This window comes from Ochotona curzoniae, unplaced genomic scaffold, assembly GCF_017591425.1.
Source record: "Ochotona curzoniae isolate NIBS_2020 unplaced genomic scaffold, NIBS_Ocur_1.0 contig_4501, whole genome shotgun sequence".
NCBI classification, from domain to species: Eukaryota; Metazoa; Chordata; class Mammalia; order Lagomorpha; family Ochotonidae; genus Ochotona; species Ochotona curzoniae.
In genome coordinates, this window is record NW_024466307.1 from 148,545 (window position 1) to 169,382 (window position 20,838).

The 20,838-nt window shown below is 45.1% G+C and overlaps 1 protein-coding gene across 1 annotated transcript in view; it reads right to left on the reverse strand.

Moving 5' to 3' along the window:
* Positions 1 to 1,280: 1,280 nt before the first annotated feature.
* ANKRD31 (ankyrin repeat domain 31) overlaps positions 1,281 to 20,838 on the reverse strand; it is a 92,402-nt gene continuing 72,844 nt past the window's right edge. Inside the window, 6 exon segments of the mRNA XM_040985851.1 lie at positions 1,281 to 2,412; positions 5,262 to 5,283; positions 8,067 to 8,070; positions 8,752 to 8,797; positions 11,715 to 11,799; positions 15,643 to 15,783. Coding sequence (XP_040841785.1) covers positions 2,267 to 2,412; positions 5,262 to 5,283; positions 8,067 to 8,070; positions 8,752 to 8,797; positions 11,715 to 11,799; positions 15,643 to 15,783 — 444 coding nt within the window. The 3' untranslated portion in view covers positions 1,281 to 2,266.

A 20,838-nucleotide genomic window follows, 5' to 3' on the forward strand; every position in this document is an offset into this window, starting at 1 on the left:
TCTTGGAGCATGCCCCACATGCGGGACTTGGGGTGGGTGGGAAATCAGGTGGGGCTTCTCCCTCAATATCCCCCTCTACCTCAGATATATGAAGGAAACAATATGGAAATAATAGTCTTACCCACTTTCCTGTAGCCCTTGACCCTTTATGCACTAATTAACCATGTAAAGATTGTTAAAATAAAAAATATTAAAAAAAAAAAACTTCCTGCCTTAGCCCATTAAGCTAAGATTCTGATCTTTGGGGAACACCCAAGCTGGTATCCACACTGGGACAGGATTCCGTACATTAAAAACAACCATGCAGAAGGGGATGGGAGAACATCAGAGCCTATGAAACGATGTTATAAAATGAAATGCAATAAAAAAAAAACAACAACATGCTACTATTACAACTGCGTACTATAAATCTGCACCCAATCCATAACAGTGTTGAGTAAGTTCAAAATAAAAACAGGTTACTATTAAGACTCCTACATATGAATGTTAATTTTCACATATGAAAGTTAAACCTATTGAAAGAATTTTGGAACAAAAAATAAAACTGAGTACTGCGGAAATTTATTCTGATTCTTAAAACATGCCTTTGTTGGGCCCAGCGGCATGGCCTAGCGACTAAAGTCCTCGGGATCCCATATGGGCACCGGTTCTGATCCTGGAAGCTCCACTTTCCATCCAGCTCCCTGCTTGTGGCCTGGGAAAGCAGTTGAGGACGGCCCAAAGTCTTAGGACTCTGCACCAATGTGGGAGACCTGGAAGAAGTTCCAGGCTCCTGGCTTCGGATCGGCATAGCATCAGCTGTTGCGCTCACTTGGGGAGTGAATCATCAGACAGAAGATCTTTTTCTCTATCTCTCCTCCTCTCTGTATATCTGACTTTGTAAAAATAATAAAATAAAATCTTAAAAAAAAAACATGCCTTTGTCAAACAGAATCAACTTTTAGTAAGACTTACTATATATAGTTCTGATAAAATGTGTACATTTAATACAAAACACTTTACTGGCACCCAGTTCTCTTTAAATGCTGTAGCATTATGATTCACATGTAACACTTAGATGTTTTTAAGATTTTATCATATTAGATAATGTAATGATAAATTGTTTTTAAATGTGAGCTATTCAGCAAATAATCACCAAGGCTACAGACCCAACCTCTGATTTCTACCTAATGTGATGAGCTGGGTTCAAATGATGGTTCATCATTGAAGTGATTATAAATTTTAGTTGATTTCTGGAGAAAAGAAATTATGAGTCTGAGTGAGAGACGCAGCACAGCACAGACCCTGGAGTGGAAAGGCTTACCACAGGACTTTAAAAAGGTTATAGAAGGATGGAACACAAAGACACATTTATTTTGGTGCAAAGAAATTTTGAAATCCATGTATATAGTTCTTTTGCAAATACTCAATTTCCAGGAAAATTCTGAAGACCACTGTATGCATAGATTTCAGAAAATCTTTGAATAAAAATAAAATGATTTTATTTTTTTATTATTACAGCAACAGAGAGAGACAGACAGAAGTATCTTCTCTTAGTTGTTTCAGTCCTCAAATGCCAATGCTGGATCCGAGCCAGGCTGAAGCCAGGAAACTGAAACTCCACCCAAAGCTCTCAGGGTGCTTGTCAGCAGGGGCCTGGGTCAGAGTGGAGATAGGACCCAACAGTGTTGTAATACTGCTGAGCCACCACACCCACGGCTGAAATGACCCTTTAATCCCATCTTTCCAGGAACTTGTTCAAGAATCTTTGCGTCTGGGAGACTGAGGTAATTTAATATGTGTGAAGTTTAACTTGCTTATCAAAGTCTGAAAAGATTTGCCTGGAGAAACGGATGAAGCTTTGGATGCATCTCTTCATAGGCAGCAGTTCACAACGAGGTAACCTAACTGCACAGAATCCACTCCCACATCAACACTGAGCTGCAGTCTTACTCACAGCAAGTGTAGGAAACTAAAATCACATTTTTGTTTCAGGAAGTACCCAGCCTTCAGTTCTTGTTTGACGTGATTTTCCTGAGCCTCTCCACAGATGGATGGTAACTATCCTGGCTACCCACAAAGCTCCTGACCGAGAGGTTGGCTTGCAGTCTGTGAGGGTTAACAAGAGCATTCAAAAATCTTTATTTCAGCAAGAAAAAAGCCTTAAACAGTAAACACACATCATCACATAGCTATGCTAAAATATGCCCAGCAGCCACATCAGATAAAATACAAATGTTGGATGATAATATGAACAGATACTTAATAAATGCCTAAGAAGACAGGCTTAAAATGTCAGTTCCTCACACTCAGCATAGAACTTCCAATGCTGATTCATTACATTGCATGGGAGAAATTCTTGGTCACTGATTAACAATATTTCATTTATTTGTAGATAACATGGTATGCTTTGCGTTGACTCTCCAGAAGTTCCTGTTTTAAAAAAAACCAACACATTAAAATGTGCCTTTTAAAATGCAAGATCACATTTACTGTTATTTTTGTTTTAAAATATTTTTCTTGAAAAAGCAAATTCACAGAAAGAAGAAGAGACAGAGAGAAAGATACTCCATCTGCTAGTTGACTTCCCAAGTGGTCACAATGGAATGGCCAAAACTGAGCCGATCCAAAGCCAGGAGCCAGAAGTCAGGAGCCTCCTCTGAGTCTCCCAAGTGGCTGTAGGGCCCCAAGGCTCTGGGCCATCCTCTACTGCCCTTGTAGGCCACAAGCAGGGAGCTGGATGGGAAGTGGAGCAGCTGGGGTGCCCATTTGGGATCCCGGCGCATGCCAGGTAAGGATTTAGCCACTGGGGCATTGCGCTGGGCCCCCAAGATCACATTTATTTAATAGTAGACCTAGAATCTACATCAAAGCACACACAGGAAGATTTGTAACTGAAACTGGTGGTAAGGATGGCCAGTCTGATGACCAGGTCATCTGCCGTGACCGTACCCATGGTCTCAGCTGGTGCCCCTCTGTGGCCCAGTCATTTGTGTAGTGAGGGAAACGGGGGAAAGCTGGCCCCAGATGAGCAGGAAGGTTCCTCGGCAGCAGGAAGAGATGTGGGCAGGCAAAAGAGCTCAGAAAAAAGGTGGCTTCCTGCCTACCCAACATGGCAACTGCAGCCTTGGTCACCCATTCCCTATCACACACCAGGCCCTCACTTCCCTTGTGCTAAGACACAATGATGCCCAAGTGTGTGCTACATACCACATGGAGATGCAAAGAAACAAGGCTGTGGGAACAGATTTCTCTTCATGACACACAGTACTGAGACCACCCCGACCTCCCCCAGTTCCAGTCTCTCCCACAGCAGCTTACTTCCCTGAAGGAGTGGCTTTGGATCAGCCTGACTCTGGCTGCTGCAGCCACTTGGGGAGTGAGCCAGCGTAAGAAAGATCTTTCTATCCGTATCTCATTTTCTCTGTATAGCTCCCTTTCCAATAAAAATAAATCTTAATAAAATAATACTGCATAATTATTTGAAAGACAGATCATTCTAGACAGGTTGAGAGACAAAGAAAGAGAGATTCTTGCAACCCCTGTTTTTTTCCCCTCAGTAGCCACGACAGCAGTATCTGGCCCAGGCAGATGCTAGGAGCTAGGAACTCCATCCTAGGCCCCTCATTTGAACCATCCTCCACTGTCTGACTAACCACATCAGCAGGAAGTCAGCTGGGACTCCAACTGCACTCTGAAATGGGAGGCTGGCCACACAAACAGCAACTCAACATGCTGTGCTACCGTGCTAGCCCTGGGTACTTTATAAACATTTGTTCTTCTGAGCCATGAACAGTGAGTACCTTTTCCCTTGTGTGTGCAATCTTGATTGCTTTACAATTTCCATTATAGAGATCTTTAACTTCTTTGGTTACATTTTTTCCCTAAACATTTGATTTTGGTAGCTACCACGAATGAGATTGCTTTCTCAATTTCTTTTGCAGCAAGATTACTATTTTATGTTGATTCTGTATACTGTAACTTTGCCAGTTCATCGGTGCTAACAGCACTTTTGCTGGAGTGTTTAGCTTTTTCCATGTATCAAATCTTGTCAGCTGGAAACATGATGTTTAAACTTCCTTTCCAATTGTGATGGCTTTGATTTTTCTCCTCCTTAATTGCTCCAAGACTTTCAATAATACATAAAGAGTGGTAAGCATGAACATCTTGTCTCTCTTTGTCTTGTCTCAGAAAGAAGAAATGCTTGCAGCTTTTCTGGGTTTGTGACACATGGGCTCCTTCTATAACTTGTTGACACATTTTATTATGAAGATGAATACCTTTCCTGCATCTGTGGAAATTTTTTTTCTTTATTCTGCTGAAGTGATGTATTCTCCTTACTAACTTGTGAATGTTGAGCCATCCTTGCAGCCTGGAATAAATCTCACATGACTGATTTATTATAGTTTTTTTAAGATTTATTTATTTTTATTGGAAAGGCGGATATACAGAGAGGAGGAGAGACAGAGAGGAAGATCTTCCATCTGATGATTCACTCCCCAAGTAACTGCAATGACTGGGGCTGAGCCAATCCAAAGCCAGGAACTTCTTCCAGGTCTCCCACATGGGTGCAGGGTCCCAAAGCTTTGGGCCGTCCTCGACTACTTTCCCAGACCACAAGCAGGGAGCTGGATGGGAAACAGGGCCGCCAGGATTAGAACTGGTGCCCATATGGGATCCCGGGCATGCAAGCGAGGACTTTAACCACTATGCTATCGTGCCGGGTCCTGATTTATTATAGTTTTAATGTGTTGTTAAAGTTGGTTTACTAATACTTTATTGGGAATGTTTGCATTTATGTTCACCAAGGATATTTGTCTTAAGGTTTTGTGTTGTGTTGTTCCATTCATTTTGGAATCAGAGCAATGCTGGCCTCAGAAACAGTTCGGCAGTTTCATCCTTTTTAATACCTGGAATAGCCTGAGGAATACTGAAGTCAGTGTCTCTCGCCTCACAAAATGAGATGAAGGAAAAGGGCATTCTCACTGCTGCTCCAGACTGCTCTGACTTATGTGCTTTTTGTAGTGAGATTTACTTACATATGTGTGTATGTATTTGAGAGGCAGGAAGACAGAAGAAGACAGAGATTTTTCCAACAACTAGTTTACTTCTTAAATGGCTGCAGAAGCCAGATCTGGGCCAGTAACTTCATCCTGGTCTCCCACATGGGTTGGAAACATCTGGGACTTAAGCCAGCACTTGAATATGTGATTATCTAGCATTGCAAGCAGCAGCTTAACCTGGTACTGGCAGCGAGGCAGTAAAGAGGAACCAAGCACTACACTGCCCAAACTTGGCCCTTTTCTGTGCTGCTCCAACAAAGCTTCAGGCTCAGGGCATCCACTCCTGAGCCTCACTTCCCAGCATGCACTGGAAGCTTGATACTTGCTGTATCCCACCATACATGTACCAGACACCATGAAGCAGTCCCACCCCTCACTCTGCTCCATCTGATGATCCAACAAGGCCTTACCTTGGTCAACACCCCTGTCCTAAAGGATGACCCTGCCTTATGCCAATCATGACACTCATCCTCTTCTAAGACTGCCCGCTCTTCTGTCCTGCTGTGTACAGTTCCTTGTCTTTCAGTATGTCTTCCATTCACTATCTTCTTTATGGCTCCTCCCGGAACTCTTTCATGCCTGGAGTGAAGTCTGGCAAGCAGGGAAGGGAAAGAGGGAGTCTCTGTCTTCCCCCAGCTGCCACCCACAGTGGCACAATGCTGACCTTGAATGTGTTTTTCTTAAGTTGTCTCAAGTTGCAAGTTGCTTTTCCAGTCTTATTAGTATATGCAGACTTTAGTTCTTAGAAATTCTGTCATTGTGGTTTTATCTGTATCTGAACATGTGGGCCTTAAATTTCAGAATAAACAGGTTTTTCCATTTTTTTCTATTAAGTAACTAACAGTTGGAAGCATCTTACTTAAAAATAAATTCTAATTTAAGGAAACAAATTGGAAAAGGTTTTGTCAATGCTCTGTACAGATCAAAAGCAGAAACATCAGGTGTGCTCATCAGCAGTCTATAAGCTCTTTTCTTTTAACCCATCTCACCTCTCAGTCTCAACATTTATAAAACTAGTCCAGCACTGGTTGACTCATGAGACTCACTTCTGGCTTCATGGTCTTGTTCTGTAATCTAAGCACTCAGCATTTCATTAGGACCATGGGACAGAAAGGAACATATTATGTACATCCTCTTTCTACCATGCTGTTTCCCTCACAACAGCTGCATGCCAAATATGCAGGCTTCTTTCTCACACCCACAATTTGTCCAACTCTCCAGCATGAGCTCAGTGTCCTACAGTCAGTTCAGTTCTGGCACTAACTTCTCAGTTTGCACCAGACACCTACCAGTCCCACCACATTGCCCTGACCTCAGACACTAATTGCAGGCATTAAGTCCTGGCCACTTTACTTCTGTCCAACATGGTTACAGATTTGTAGGTTTCCATGGCACGTAGCCTGACCCAAGGTCTGATAATCCACTAGAACAACTCATGGGCAAGGAAAATGCTTTCCTTAACACAACCCTAGAACCACCTAATGGAAAAGGTGAGCAGGGCAAGGAGCAACCCCGCCTCTGTGAACACTGCTGACCCAGCACCTTCCACCTTCACCAGTGCAGAAGCTCTCGACCTGCTGCATTTATGGACACACTGCTACTCAGGCAGCATTGACCTAATCATTAGTCATGGCTCATTAGTCCAGTTTGAACAGTGACAGGAGCCGGCACATTCTTCTGAGACATGGTGATAGCAAAGACGTTCCAGCCTGCCTGGGATCTGTTGGGAAGACGGGCTATTACTTTGGCTTGATCAGGGGCTGCAGGTTCCTGAAAAACATCTCATTTAAAGTCTAGCACCAGGATGCTGGCTTTGGGAGTAACTTAACTCTGAGTCCTGTGGGGTCCACCCTTCCTTTTCCACATCCAGAATTCAGTGAGTTGACCTTTGAAAAGCTGAGGAGTTGGCTTGTGAGCACCACAGTGAAGATGACATAGGGACTGTACATTGAGGCAGAGGCAGGGTCCAGTAAAACCTACATTGATACTTTAGGGATGGGGCCAGTTATAATGATGGCTCATGTACCTGGGCCCCCACCACCCACATGGGAGGCCCAGATGGAGATACACGTTCCTGTCCTTCATTTGGCCCAGCCTTAGCTGTTGAAGGCTCCTGGAGTGAACCACCAGATGAAAGATCTCTCTCTCTCTCTCTTCCCCGCTTCTCTCCCTCTACCACTGTCTTTTAAATACATACACCACGGGCCCAGCAGTGTGGCCTAGCAGCTGGGGTCCTCACCTTGAACGCACAGGGATCCCATATGGGTGCCGGTTCTAATCCTGGCAGCTTCACTTCCCATCCAGCTCCCTGCTTGTGGCCTGGGAAACCAGTCAAGGACGGACCAATGCTTTGGGACCCTGCACCCATGTGGGAGACCTGGAGGAAGTTCCTGGCCCCTGGCTCTGGATCGGCGCAGCACCGGCCATTGAGGCCATTTGGGGAGTGAATCATCAGACGGAAGATCTTCCTCTCTGTCTCTCCTCCTCTCTGTATATCTGACTTTGTAATAAAAATAAATAAATCTTTTTAAAAAATAAATAAATGCATACACCACACACACATTTTAGAAAAAAAGACATAGAGCTGAAATGTAACTACTTAATAGTCCTTATTTTATGAAGGAAAATTGAACTCAAATAGGTGGTTTCTTAAGCTGAACTGGGTTTGGGGTACTTGATCTTACATGTCAGGTATTCAGATATTTGGTTCTGTTAAATGACAATGTATGTAAAATAACCCGGTAAGTCCTGGCTTGGGGCCAATGTTTAAGAAATGCTTCCATTTCTCCTCTTTCCTTGCCTATCAGTAGATGTAGTCTCTATTTTATGAATTAGATTACAGAAGTGTTACTCATGATACCAGAGTGAAGAAAATCATTGTTCAAACCATGAGAAAGAATCAAGAGTAGTCAACAGGGCAGAGATGAATACTCTATGCCCTCCCCCTTAACCACAAGACTTAGGAGCACCTGTGAACAGCCAGCTCTGCTCTGTACTCTTCTATGGGAAACAAAGCACAACAACAAACCTGAAAGAAGTCATTTGTCTGCAGGCTGAAGACTGGCTTATTTAAATCAATAAGCCTGCTTCTAATGGGAACGCAGGCTCTGTCTTCAAGTGAATCCAAAATTATAAATAAACAAGATACCAAGCCTGCTATTTTCCTTATGCAATAATAATAGGAAGTACAGATTAATAAATTTAAAGTTTTATGTATGATTTTCTTAAAGGGAGTGACAGAGTTCTTTACATTTCTGGCTAAGAAAACTGGTGAGTTGATTTTATTATAATTTCATAATTAGAAACAGTAAATTCAGAAAAGGGAGATATTAACTAACCAAAATCTCACCTACCATTTGTTGAGTCTGTCTCAGATTCTGTTAGAGCCTGTGAGATGTGGGCATGTCCACCTAAAAAGACAGTTAATCCATGTGAATCCATTCTGACAACAGCAGTCCTTTGTGGGACATGCTTGCTTTCACTCACTCGTTCACTTACTGGGTACCATTCAAGAAGCACTTACTGGGAAGTACTGAGGGGCAAAATAGACAACCCATAAGATCTACCAATGGCTAGAGAATATATAGCCAGCAACTCTTATGAGATGTAAATGTCAATTTACACAGTATGCTAGAATCTACACATTTCTTATAAAGTAGATGAAATCAGCAAGTTCCTTTCTTTTTATTCCTTATCTTGTCCAGTTTACTCAAGCATATTTGGTTTCTGGGCTGGGCTACCTAAGCCAGACACATCTATGAGAGGGAATGGGACTAAGAATTCTGCTGGATTAGGGAAACCTCGTCAAACCACAGGGCAAATTCCCCATGGCTGTGGGAAAAGTGGGCACCCTTCCTGGTGCCCCAATTCCGGAATGTGCATGGACTGATAACAACAGCCCTCAGGCTCCACAGCAACAGAATTGTGACTTTCATGCCCCATTTTCAACATTCACAAGAGAAATTCTTTCCTGCCTTCTTTGCTTGTCAAATGGTTAGACAGGTTTACACTTGCTTAACTTTCCAGGTCTCTGGATGTCCTCCAGGGATCACAAAACCCAACAGAAAAGAATCTTAATCAAGGAGGCTCTGAGAAACCTATGGGAGGCAGCAAGAACTTGTTGACTCCTGGCCCAGCTCAAGGAAAACAGAAGCTGAATTCTTAAAATGGCACTAATGTTTTCTGAAATACTAAGAAAAATCAGAATTTCTGGAAGGAATAAGAAGCTATTTCTATTACAGGTGAGACAAGTGGCAGCTCATAACCCATCTCTGAATTCAAAGTCATTGTGCAGGGAATTGTGTGCCCTCCGAGGAAGGAGAGGCTGCCTGGGTTGCAAACTAGAACAACAACAATATCTGCCTAGAACAACAACAAACATCTGAGAAGCAGATGGCTTTATCACTGAAGAAAAACCTACAGGTCTGCTTTGACTCTTGAGGTTACAAATGGGTGTGAGATAGGAAGAGTGAGAGAGAGTGAGAGTGACAGCAAGTGTGGCTGAAACCTCAGCTGCTCCATGCTCAGCCACCGATGGAAAGGTCATCTACCGTCTGCATCATTATCCCAAGCCAAGGTGGCCACAGCAAAGTCACTTAAAAAAATTCAGGTCAGCAGGTTTTTCCCCAAAAGTGAGGACGACACAGATCCAAGATTTGGAACCAAGATCATGATTACAAGAATGCCCTCCACTTCTCACTCCTACTTTTCTTACTTGGTCTGTTCCCCAAATAGCATTAAAATCATATTCTGTCCTATGAGACTGGGGAGAACTCTAGAGCCAATTTCTGAGCAAGAGGAGGCTTGTAAGAGAACAGCCTGCATGAGGGTTTAGTGTAGGAAGCAAAGCAGTTGAAATCATTGAGGCTGGTTGCAGGAAGAACAACTCCAGAGAGCTCCTGGGCAGGCACAAGAGGACAGAAATGCTACCCCAGTTCTGACCTGGTCACTACAGCGTCATCACTGTTTTGCACATCCCCTTTGCCTAGACTGTCCCAACTTCTCAAGTCAGAACCACTGGGAAAGAAAATGAAGTCCCTGGCCAAGGGATATGGAGTCTTTCTACCCATCCACTTTTCAGAAAGAGGCCTCTGCCTTTCCCCACCCTTCTTTGTGGTGAAGATGACACCCTCAGGAGTGTGCCTCGGCCAAAGTTCACTCCAGCAGGTGAACAGTATGACTCATTTCAGTGCCTGTTTTCAGAAAACACATGCAACAGTTCAGACAAACAGTGCAGTGAGTGAAGGCGCAGCTGAGAGCACCAGCATGCCACAACACAGCATTTGTTTAGGCTCCAGCTACTCCACTCTTCTGATCTAGCTTCTTCCTAAAGCAGCTGGGACAGTACAAGATGACTCAAGCATTTGGACATGTGACACCCACATAGGAGACCTGGATAGAGTTCAGGTTACTGAATTGAACCTGGCCCAGACCCAGTTACTAAGGTTATTTGGTAAGTGACTCAGTAGAAGGAGGAACTACCTCCCTCTATCTCTCACTTTCTGCCTTTCAAACACATAAATGATTTTCAAGAGGAGAATACATAAAACTATCCAAATTAATCTTTCAGAAAGAAAAAAAAATTTTTTTCCTCTTATGACACTTAAAAAAATCTATCCACAACTCAGATTCAGAGAAAAGGATCATTAGGGAGGTTGTTACTGTTTAAATCCTCTGAGAAACAACTATGGAAAACCAAACAGAACTAAGAGCTGGTGGGAAAATGAAACGACTCACAACAAGTTCACAAGAATGACTGTGTGATAAACCAATAAAATCAAGACACACCAATAATACATATAATGTATGCTCAGAGTAACAACACAATATGCACACCTCTACAGGAGCAAATACCCAAATATTCGTCAAAGGTAGAGGGGACAGAGGGTGGTCTGTTGATACAAGGGTGTAAAATACTCTTGACAGAAAACACAAGGTGGTACACCACACACAGGGTGTTACTCAATCCTGACAGGGACACAGGGTGGTACACCCCCACACAGGGTAGTTACCCAGTCCTGACAGGGACACAGAGTGGTACATCCACACACAAGGTGGTTACCCAGTCCTGACTGGGACACTGGGTGGTACACCCACACACAGGGCGGTTACCCAGTCCTGACTGGGACACTGGGTGGTACACCCCCACACAGGGTAGTTACCCAGTCCTGACAGGGACACAGAGTGGTACATCCACACACAAGGTGGTTACCCAGTCCTGACTGGGACATAGGGTGGTACACCCACACATAGGGTGGTTACCCAGTCCTGACTGGACACAGGGCAATACACCCACACACAGGGTTAAGGTCTTGACAGGAGTCAGATGGTTTCTAAATAACAGAGCAATGTGTGATTTAGTCATCACAGGAATCTTTGTGACACACGTCACCTCATGGATAGTCAGTCAGAAACCACTCAATATTGTATGACTGCATTACAGGAGAGATTAAAAAAAGGTGACACAAACAGTAATGGTTGTGTGCTTGAAGGGGGTTGGGTACACTGTGGAGAGTAAGTCTTCGGGGCTGTACAATTGGGCTGGTTGCACAACATGGTGAAGGTACTGGCTGCACAGTTTACTGTTAAATCTTCCATTGCACTTTCACATTAGTTAAACACTAAGACAGGCAGGGGTGGCTCTCAGGAGGGTGAGGTTTGGTTGGCACATACCTGGCAGGTGTGGGTGGCGTGGGCTTGGAGGCGAAGGTACTTCTTCAGAAGCATACTTCAGAAGCTGCTTCCCCAGATATGTAACCTGCACACAATTAGGCACAAAATGTAAAGTACTTCCTGTAAGAAGCAAATACGCCCATATCCTGTGAATTTTAACTTTTGTACAACGGTTTTTCATTTCTTTCATGTGTCCAGCTCCCTGGGCACTGCAGCAGACCTTAGTGGTTGTGACAGAGATGTTCCATTCACAGAGCATACAACACATGCGATCTACCCTTTGACCAAAAAGGGCACATTTGTAAAGAGTATCTCCAGTACTCTGCTGTGGGGATTAAAAGAACTGACAAAGAAAAAGCATTTGGCTACTATACTAGCTCATTCTGAGTGCTCCTGTAATGCATGCTAAATGGAACAGAGTGAGGAGGGTCTGGAGAACTGTAAGGCACTGCACCTTTGCAGGGCAATAATTAAGCAGAGCTGGCGATGGGTACACAACAGGCCTGGCAGAACCAGGGTGCCAACTCCTGGCATGAAAAAAGGAGAGGTCATGTCAGTTTCCAAAGAAACAATTCAGAAACAATGGATTCTGAATGAGCCACTCCCTGACTAAGTCCAGGACTCTACACAACCAATAACCTGACTTGCCCAAACTACGGGTGCTTTAAGAAATTCCACTCTGTTAAACTTTCCACAAGCAGTCATGAATTATTGAACAGGCTAATGGACAGGCACGAAGTCACTTCTGGAAACTACATTTGCTGAGTGCCTGTGAGCTGGATGGTTAACGGCTCACAAGTGCACGGCACTCAAATCTAGAGATCTGAACCCACATTGTCTTGCCAGATCAAGATCTGGCACACATGTCTGCTCTGGCAGGGCACAGCAGAAAGAGCTTAGTGGTTCAGCAATGTGCCACCCAAGACTCAGGTTTACAAGGGCAGCCAACGTGACATGACCCTCAGCCCTCACCTGGAGGGGCACAGGTCAGCAAATCAGAGCTTGGGAACAGCCTGTGAGGACACCTACAGGTGCTGCAATCCTACTTTCAAAAATGTGCAACATCCATGGTCCTTTTTGGAACCACTGATGCCTTAATTCACGTTCTTACAGGAGAAGGTCCACCACAGCTCAGCAATGAACCTGGGCTGACCCAGAGGTAGGCGGAGCATATGGAGTAACTGGGCGCAGATGTATGGCGAGGTTGGACCATACAACCTGTCACTCTAAAGGAAACATACTTAGCAAGCCTATGCAATTGTCAAGTACATTTATTTTGGTAAGATCTTCTTAAGAGACAGGGCCAGTCTGGTGGCTCAACAAGTTAGTCCTACACCTGTAAGCACCAGCATCCCATATGGGCACGGGTTTGTGTCCTGGCTTCTCCTCTTCAGATCCAGCTCCCAGCTTGCAGACTAGGAAAACACAAGAGGATGGCCCAAGTCCTTGGGACCCTGCACCCACGTGGTAGACCCGCAGGAAGCTCCTGGCTTCAGATCGGCTTAGCTGTGGCTGTTGTGGCTACTTGAGGGGTGAACCAGCAGACAGAAGATCTTTTGTCTCTATTTCTCTCTGTAACTCTGCCTTTCCAATAAAAACAAAATAAATTTTTAAAAAAACCTTCTGAAGAGACAACATGCAGTGTTTACTCTCATGATTAATTACCATTTGCTCACACATTAATGTGCATAAAAACTGCAAAACAGCTTGCCTGTGAATTCTCAGGAGGTGTTCAAGAATTTATTTCCCTGTTGGTACTATGTTTTTCACATCTCCAGAAAATCCATTTGCTGAAACTAACAGGATTACCAAGTGTTTGTTTTATTTTCACTTCAAGCTATACAAATTTTATTTTTAACATAAAATTTTAAGAACAAATAGACAGCTGGGTTTTATCTCAGGGTTGTGGGATAAATGGCAAAGAAACAAAAGAAAAGTGTAGACTTTCTTTTAGGTGCATTATATCAAAAAATAATTCTCTAAGAAAATGAGATATTTCCCAAATAAAAAAGTTCTTTAGAGATTCAGAACATAAGACAGAAAGTGAGTTCAGCATGATTCTTAGCACAGGAAGTACCAGAGAGCTCGGGTACTTACCTACCCACCATACCCAGTCCAGGCTCTGATGTACTCCCTCAGCACCAGGACTCCCTAAGGACTCCCCAGTACCAGGACTCCATCAGGACTCCCCAGTACCAGGACTCCCCAGCACCAGGACTCCCCAGCACCAGGACCCTCTCAGTACCAGGACTCCCCAGCACCAGGACTCCCCAGCACCAGGACCCTCTCAGTACCAGGACTCCCCAGCACCAGGACTCCCCAGCACCAGGACCCTCTCAGTACCAGGCCTCCCTCAGCACCAGGACTCCATCAGGACTCCCCAGCACCAGGACTCCATCAGGACTCCCCAGCACCAGGACTCCCCAGCACCAGGACCCTCTCAGTACCAGGACCCTCTCAGTACCAGGACTCCCCAGCACCAGGACTCCCCAGCACCAGGAGTCCCCAGCACCAGGACCCTCTCAGTACCAGGACTCCCCAGCACCAGGACCCTCTCAGTACCAGGACTCCCTCAGCACCAGGACTCCATCAGGACTCCCTCAGTACCAGGACTCCCCAGCACCAGGACTCCCCAGCACCAGGAGTCCCCAGCACCAGGACCCTCTCAGTACCAGGACTCCCCAGCACCAGGACTCCCCAGCACCAGGACCCTCTCAGTACCAGGACTCCCTCAGCACCAGGACTCCATCAGGACTCCCTCAGTACCAGGACTCCCTCAGCACCAGGACTCCCTCAGGACTCCCCAGCACCAGGACTCCCCAGCACCAGGACTCCCTCAGGACTCCCCAGCACCAGGACTCCCTCAGGACTCCCTCAGCACCAGGACTCCCTCAGGACTCCCCAGCACCAGGACTCCCCAGCACCAGGACTCCCTCAGGACTCCCCAGCACCAGGACTCCCTGCTCCTGCTTGTGCATACCTCACTCAGGGCCACAAGCCTAGCCACCTGCTCCTCTTCCCTCTCCTTCACTCCCCTCCTCTGCACCTGAAAGCACACATAGCAGCCCCACCTCACTGCCAAGAGAGCAGCCAAATTCTTCACCTGCAAGGATCCTTTCCTGGGCTTTCACACCAGTGAGCTGTCTGTGCCATTAGAATAGTTATCTTAGTTTTCATACTGCAACTGTTTCACAAAATGGCCTTTTTCCTGTGGGAAATCTTTCCTTGCACAAGACTGAGGCTTTGCATCCACTCACAAAGGGGGCAGATAATATTGCAGGCTCTTCTTTAGTCCAGGGCAACCATTCCCACAGAAAGCTCAGTTCTCTCTGTGCCGCTGTGCCAGAAGCAGAACACAGTGCAGAGGACGGCCAAGGGAGGCTCCAGGCCCTGTTCCATAACTCACTGGCCTTGAGGCTAACCAGGTAACAGAACCTGCTGAAAGTCTGCTTTCATCTGTAAACTGGGTAACAGCTGATCTTGCTGCCTGAGAAGGCTGTTGTGTACAAGTGCCTGTGAGCCACACAGCACTGCCTGAGTCCTAGAACCTGCTGGTAGGCAGGATCTTTCAAACACCTAGCCCTTGGTGGCCAGCACTGTGACACAGCAGGTTAAGCTGCCACCTCTGATGCTGACATCCTATTTGGTTGCCAGTTCAGTTTGCTTCCATGGCAGCAGCACATGGCCCAAGGATCTGGGTCTCTGCCACCTACAAGCAAGACCCAGTTGGAGTTCAAGGCTCTTGCCCTCAGGCTGGCCCAGCCTCAACCATTTTGTTACACAGGCTTGATCTCTGTCCCACTCTCTGCCTTTCAAGTAAGTAAAATAAAGGACCACACTATTTGAATAGGTAGTTAAATTTAAGAATAATTATAAAATAAACAGGAGGAAAGAAGGGAGGGAGGGAGAAAGGAGAGCTCTGACTCACCTTGCTCCAAACGTAATTCCAGGTCACATAACTGTCACCTCCCACAAGATCCTTGATCCAGCTAACGGGGTTTTGATAAATCTGACCACTTTCAACTTTAATTTTACCATTCACTAAAATGCTGGCTTTGTGGGTAGTCTCCTGAAGTGAAAAATAAAAAAATTAAAAATATCTGAAATATATAGACTTTTGCATTTGGCTATGATAAAGAATCAGGACCACAGTTACTCTAACACCGGATATAACCAAAAGCGGATTAATTGTAAGCATCAGACAAAAACTACAGTGAGCCCGGAAACAAAAGTATAATGGGAAAACCCTACACTCATCCCAGCTTCCCACCTTGAGGGCATCCCCAGGCCAAAAGGGGGACCCCAGCACAGCACCCAGGTAGGTAGTAGGAAGAGCTGCAGCGGGGAAGGTCAGAAAGGGAGAGCTTTGTGACTGGGTTCTCTTGAGTAGTGAGTGTGTTTGAGTGTGCAGTAACCAAGGATGGTGCCACCTGACAGAATTAGAGGAACTTGGGCAGGGCTCCCCCAAGGCAGGGAGTGGTGCTGTGCCCACCAGTCAGACTGAGGAGCCTTCCGAGCCAACGGGGAATTGGTAAGGTGCTCAGAGGAGTCCTGCCCCACTAAAGTCAACACTGAACTAATCTTGCCTAACAAATCCCAAGCAAGACACAAAAGATCCAAACTGGTTCCAAAAATCTTAACTGTATTGTAAAACCGAAGATGTCAAACTATTTGTAATACACAAGATAAATTTCATAACTTCTGGGATCCAACAAAAAAATTAACAGACTTAGGAGCTGGTGTCTCGGTGCAGCAGATTAAATGGGACATCCCACACTGGAGTGCTGTCTGGAGTCCCGGCTGCTCCACATGGCATCCAGCTCCCTGCCGAGTGCGAAGATCAGCGGAAGGCAGCACAGGTAGTTTGGTTCCTGTCACCAGGGTGGGAGGCCCGGATGGAGTTTCAGGTTCCCAGTTTCTGCCTGGCTGAGCTCCGACTATTGAGGCCATTTAGGAAGCAAATCAGCAAATGGAAGATCTCTGTCACTCTGATTTTTTTTTAAAGATTTATTTTTATTATTTTTTTATTGGAAAGGCAGATATACAGAGAGGAGAGACAGAGAGGAAGATCTTCCATCTGATGATTCACTCCCCAAGTGAGCGCAATGGCCAATGCTATGCCGATCCAAAGCCAGGAGCCTCTTCCAGGTCTCCCACGCTGGTGCAGGGTCCCAAAGCTTTGGGCCGTCCTCGACTGCTTTCCCGGGCCACAGGCAGGGAGCTGGAAGGGAAGCAGGGCTGCCAGGATAGAACCGGTGCCCATATGGGATTCCGGGCGTGCAAGGCGAGGACCTTAACCACTGCGCCACTGCGCCGGGCCCTGTCACTCTGATTTTTAAACAGGCAAATAAATCTTTTCTAAAAAGCCATATTAAAATAAAATAACAACAACAAAAAATAAATAAAAAACAAAACAAAAGCCACAGTAAAACAGAATCCATACAAAGGAAATAAAGCAATGAACAGAAAATGACCGAGATGTGATGGAGATGTTAGAATTAGCAGACAGAAGCGTGAAGTTGCAGTCACACTCTTTAGGAAGTTAGGTGTTTGTTGGGGAGTGGTGTGTTAACTCACAGTCTGCAACACTGGCAATCCCAGCTGCTCCATGTCCAGTCCAGCTCCCTACTAACACACCTGGGGAAAGCAGTGGGAGGAGGCCCAGGGGCTCCAGCCCCTGCACGCACCTGGCAGCGCCTGAGGGAATGCCACACGTTGGGCTTCAGTCTGGCCTAGTTCGAGCTACTACATCCATCTGAGGAATAAACCAGCAGGTATAAGTTTGTTCTCCTGATCGATCGATCTATCTATCTACCTACTTATCTATCTATCTATCCATCCTTCTGTCCAGTAAGTTTGACTTTGAAAAAAAAATTTGTGGAAGATACAAAAAAGACTCAAATTTCCAGAGATGAAGATTATAATGTATAAGATGAAGAACAGCAGAATACACTGAAAGGGATTAATGACAAGATAAACATTACAAACAAAAGGATTAGTTAATATAAAGGTATAGCATGTAGAAATGAAACATACATACAAATTTTTTAAATGAACAGAGCATCAATGAGTTCTGGAATTATCTCCAAACAGCATAGTATGGGTGTCACTGCAGTTCAAAACAGAAGGAGTAGAAAGGAAAGTATTGGGAAAAAATGAATGTTAAAATTTTCCCAAACTTGAGAAAATGAAAACCTAAAACTCCCAGAAGGTCAGCAACTCTCAGCATAAGAAACACGAAAAAAAAAAAAGGAAAATCACTTCAGTATTCATTATAGTCAAAAGAGCTGGGCCTGGCCTTGTGACATACAGGCAAACAGCCACCTGCAATGGGAGCATCACCCGTGGGCACGGGTTTGAGTTCCAGATGCTTGTGGTGGTACTCCACAGCCAAGGCTTACTGGGTTACACTTTGGGCTCTACAGGCTCTGTTCTGGTCCTTGCCCTTCTTGCCTGCTCCCATGCACCATTTGAGTTAACTGAATGCTTTGTACAGCCATACCACTCAAGTCAATTGGAGTGTGAGGGCTTAAAAACCCCTGACTTCGGCCACATGGGACAGTGCCTTCAGAAGCATATCAGGAGATGCTGTTGCCAATATTAGTTAATACTCTTCTTAAAAACCTACACTTCTGGGCCCGGCGCAGTGGCGCAAGTGGTTAAAGGTCCTCGCCTTGCACGCCCGGAATCCCATATGGGCGCCGGTTCTAATCCTGGCAGCCCTGCTTCCCTTCCAGCTCCCTGCCTGTGGCCTGGGAAAGCAGTCGAGGACGGCCCAAAGCTTTGGGAACCTGCACCAGCGTGGGAGACCCGGAAGAGTCTCCTGGCTTCGGATCGGCATAGTATCGGCCCGTTGTGCTCACTTGGGGAGTGAATCATCGGACGGAAGATCTTCCTCTCTGTATATCCGCCTTTCCAATAAAAAAATAATAAAAATAAATCTTTAAAAACCTACACTTCTGCCTGGCATGATTGCTCTTTCTCACACTCCACAACAGCTCTACTTATGATTCAACTTCCTGTAAGTGTGCTTGGGGAATACAGAACACGACCCCAGTACACATGTGGGAGACCCAGTAGAAGCTCCTAGCTCCTGGCTTCAGCTTGGCTCAGTCCTAGATATTGTGGACACTGGGGAGTGAAACAGCAGATGGAAGATCTCTCTACCTCTTTTTCTCTGTAACTTTGCCTTTCAAATGAAAAAACAACTGCTTAAGACCAACAATAAAGAGAAAAACTTGAAAAGCAGCCAGAGGAGGGAAAAGTTCTTGCTTTTGGCAAGGAGCAAAAGTCAACAATGTTAGATTTCTGCCTGGAAACACCAGAAACACAGCATAGCACCATCTCCAAGGTCCTCAAAAAACAAACAAACAAACAAACAAACAAAAAAACCTGCCAACCTAGGGCTCTACTAGGCAAACAAAACAAAACAAAACAAAACAAAACAAACAAAAACAAAAACAAAAATGGAGAGCCTGACTCCTGACCCCCATGGGTGAGACCCAAATGGAGCTCCTGGCTCCGAGAAGAGAACTCACTGATGGAAGATCCATCTCTCTTCTTCTCTCTCTCTCCATCTTTTGAAGAAAATAAACAGTCCTTTTGAATACAAAGATGAAATAAGCTTTCTGAGACTTGAAGAAGCCTAAGGGTTCTAACCAGCAGCCACCCCAGAAGTGTCAGAGGTCCCAGGTGGGAGTCAGCAATGGGATTTGCAGAAGGCAATCGAGCACTCGCACAAGAAAGCACACGGCAAAAAGTCCGCCTGGTTGTCCATTCTGTCCTTTAAAATCACTCAAACGACAACAGCAACATACGCGATGCTTATTACTTGGAGTGAAAATAGAAGATATATGGAAACATTACTTTGATACTTGTACAATATGTGTGATGTGGTGTATGTAATATTAAAGGTAGGCTGATAAGTAAAACATATTACAAATGTTAGAAGTACAATGAAAATAACAAAAAGAATTATAGTTAGTAAAGCAACAAAGGAGATACAATAGCAAAAAACTCAAAAGGAAACAAGGAATAAAGAAATAGAAAATGCCATATGATGGATTTAAACCCAACTACCTCAGAACTAACATTAAATGGGAATTTTCCAGGACTGACTTCTGGCCTGAAAGCAACATGTACTCATGGAAGCTCCACTTTGAAATACGACTTTCCCCAGGTGGATGGAACAGGCCGGCCCTCTCCTCACCCACTCAGTGAGGACCTGAGTGAGTTCTCTGAGATTTACAGGCTGACCCAGGCCCCGGAATTCCTGTGGGGTAGGCCTCACTGGGAGAGGCCACTGTACTCAAGGCATGTGTATCAAGATGGGACACAGTGTTAAGTCAGGCAGTACCTGCACAGGCCACACTTCCAACACACAATGCCGAGTCCCCAGCCATGGCTCTAAGGGTGTGCAGCAAGGAAGCACCTACTTGACAAAACCCATAAAACAGGTTAAAAAGGGAGTCAGCAGGGCTTGCACCCAAACTGCTCCGACCTTCCCACTCAGCACGCTGAGGCAGGACCCGGTTGATGGCTGCTGCCTACAGGCTTGCTCTTTTTGATTAGATTGTTTACAAGTCACAAAACTCTGTAAATAATTGTAACAACATCTACATGATTTTCTAGTATTTCTATATCACATAAGGTAATAAAAGAGGCACAGATGGAGTACGATTGTAAGGGCCCACATTTCTGTACCTATTCAAAGTTAATACAGTGTTAACTACTGAGCTGCTTCAGTCAAGTGAAGATGCATATTAAGCCCTAGAGCAGGTGATGCAGACATAGCTTGAAGAAGAAGCTAAACATGACACTGCAAAAAATATTCACATAATGTAAAAGAAAACAATAAGGGAAGTGCAGAGGAAAAAAAGATTTACTAAGATTCTCTTTCTGGGCCCAGTGCAGTAGCCTAGCAGCCAAAGTCCTTGCATGTGCCAGGATCCCATATGGGCACCAGTTCTAATCCCGGCCACTCCACTTCCCACCCAGCTCCCTGCTTGTGGCCCAAGAAAGCAGTTGAGGATGGCACAAAGCCTTGGGACCCTGCACCTATGTGGGAGACCCAGAAGAAGCTCCTGGCTCTTGGCTTTGGAATGGCTCAGTTCCAGCCACTGTA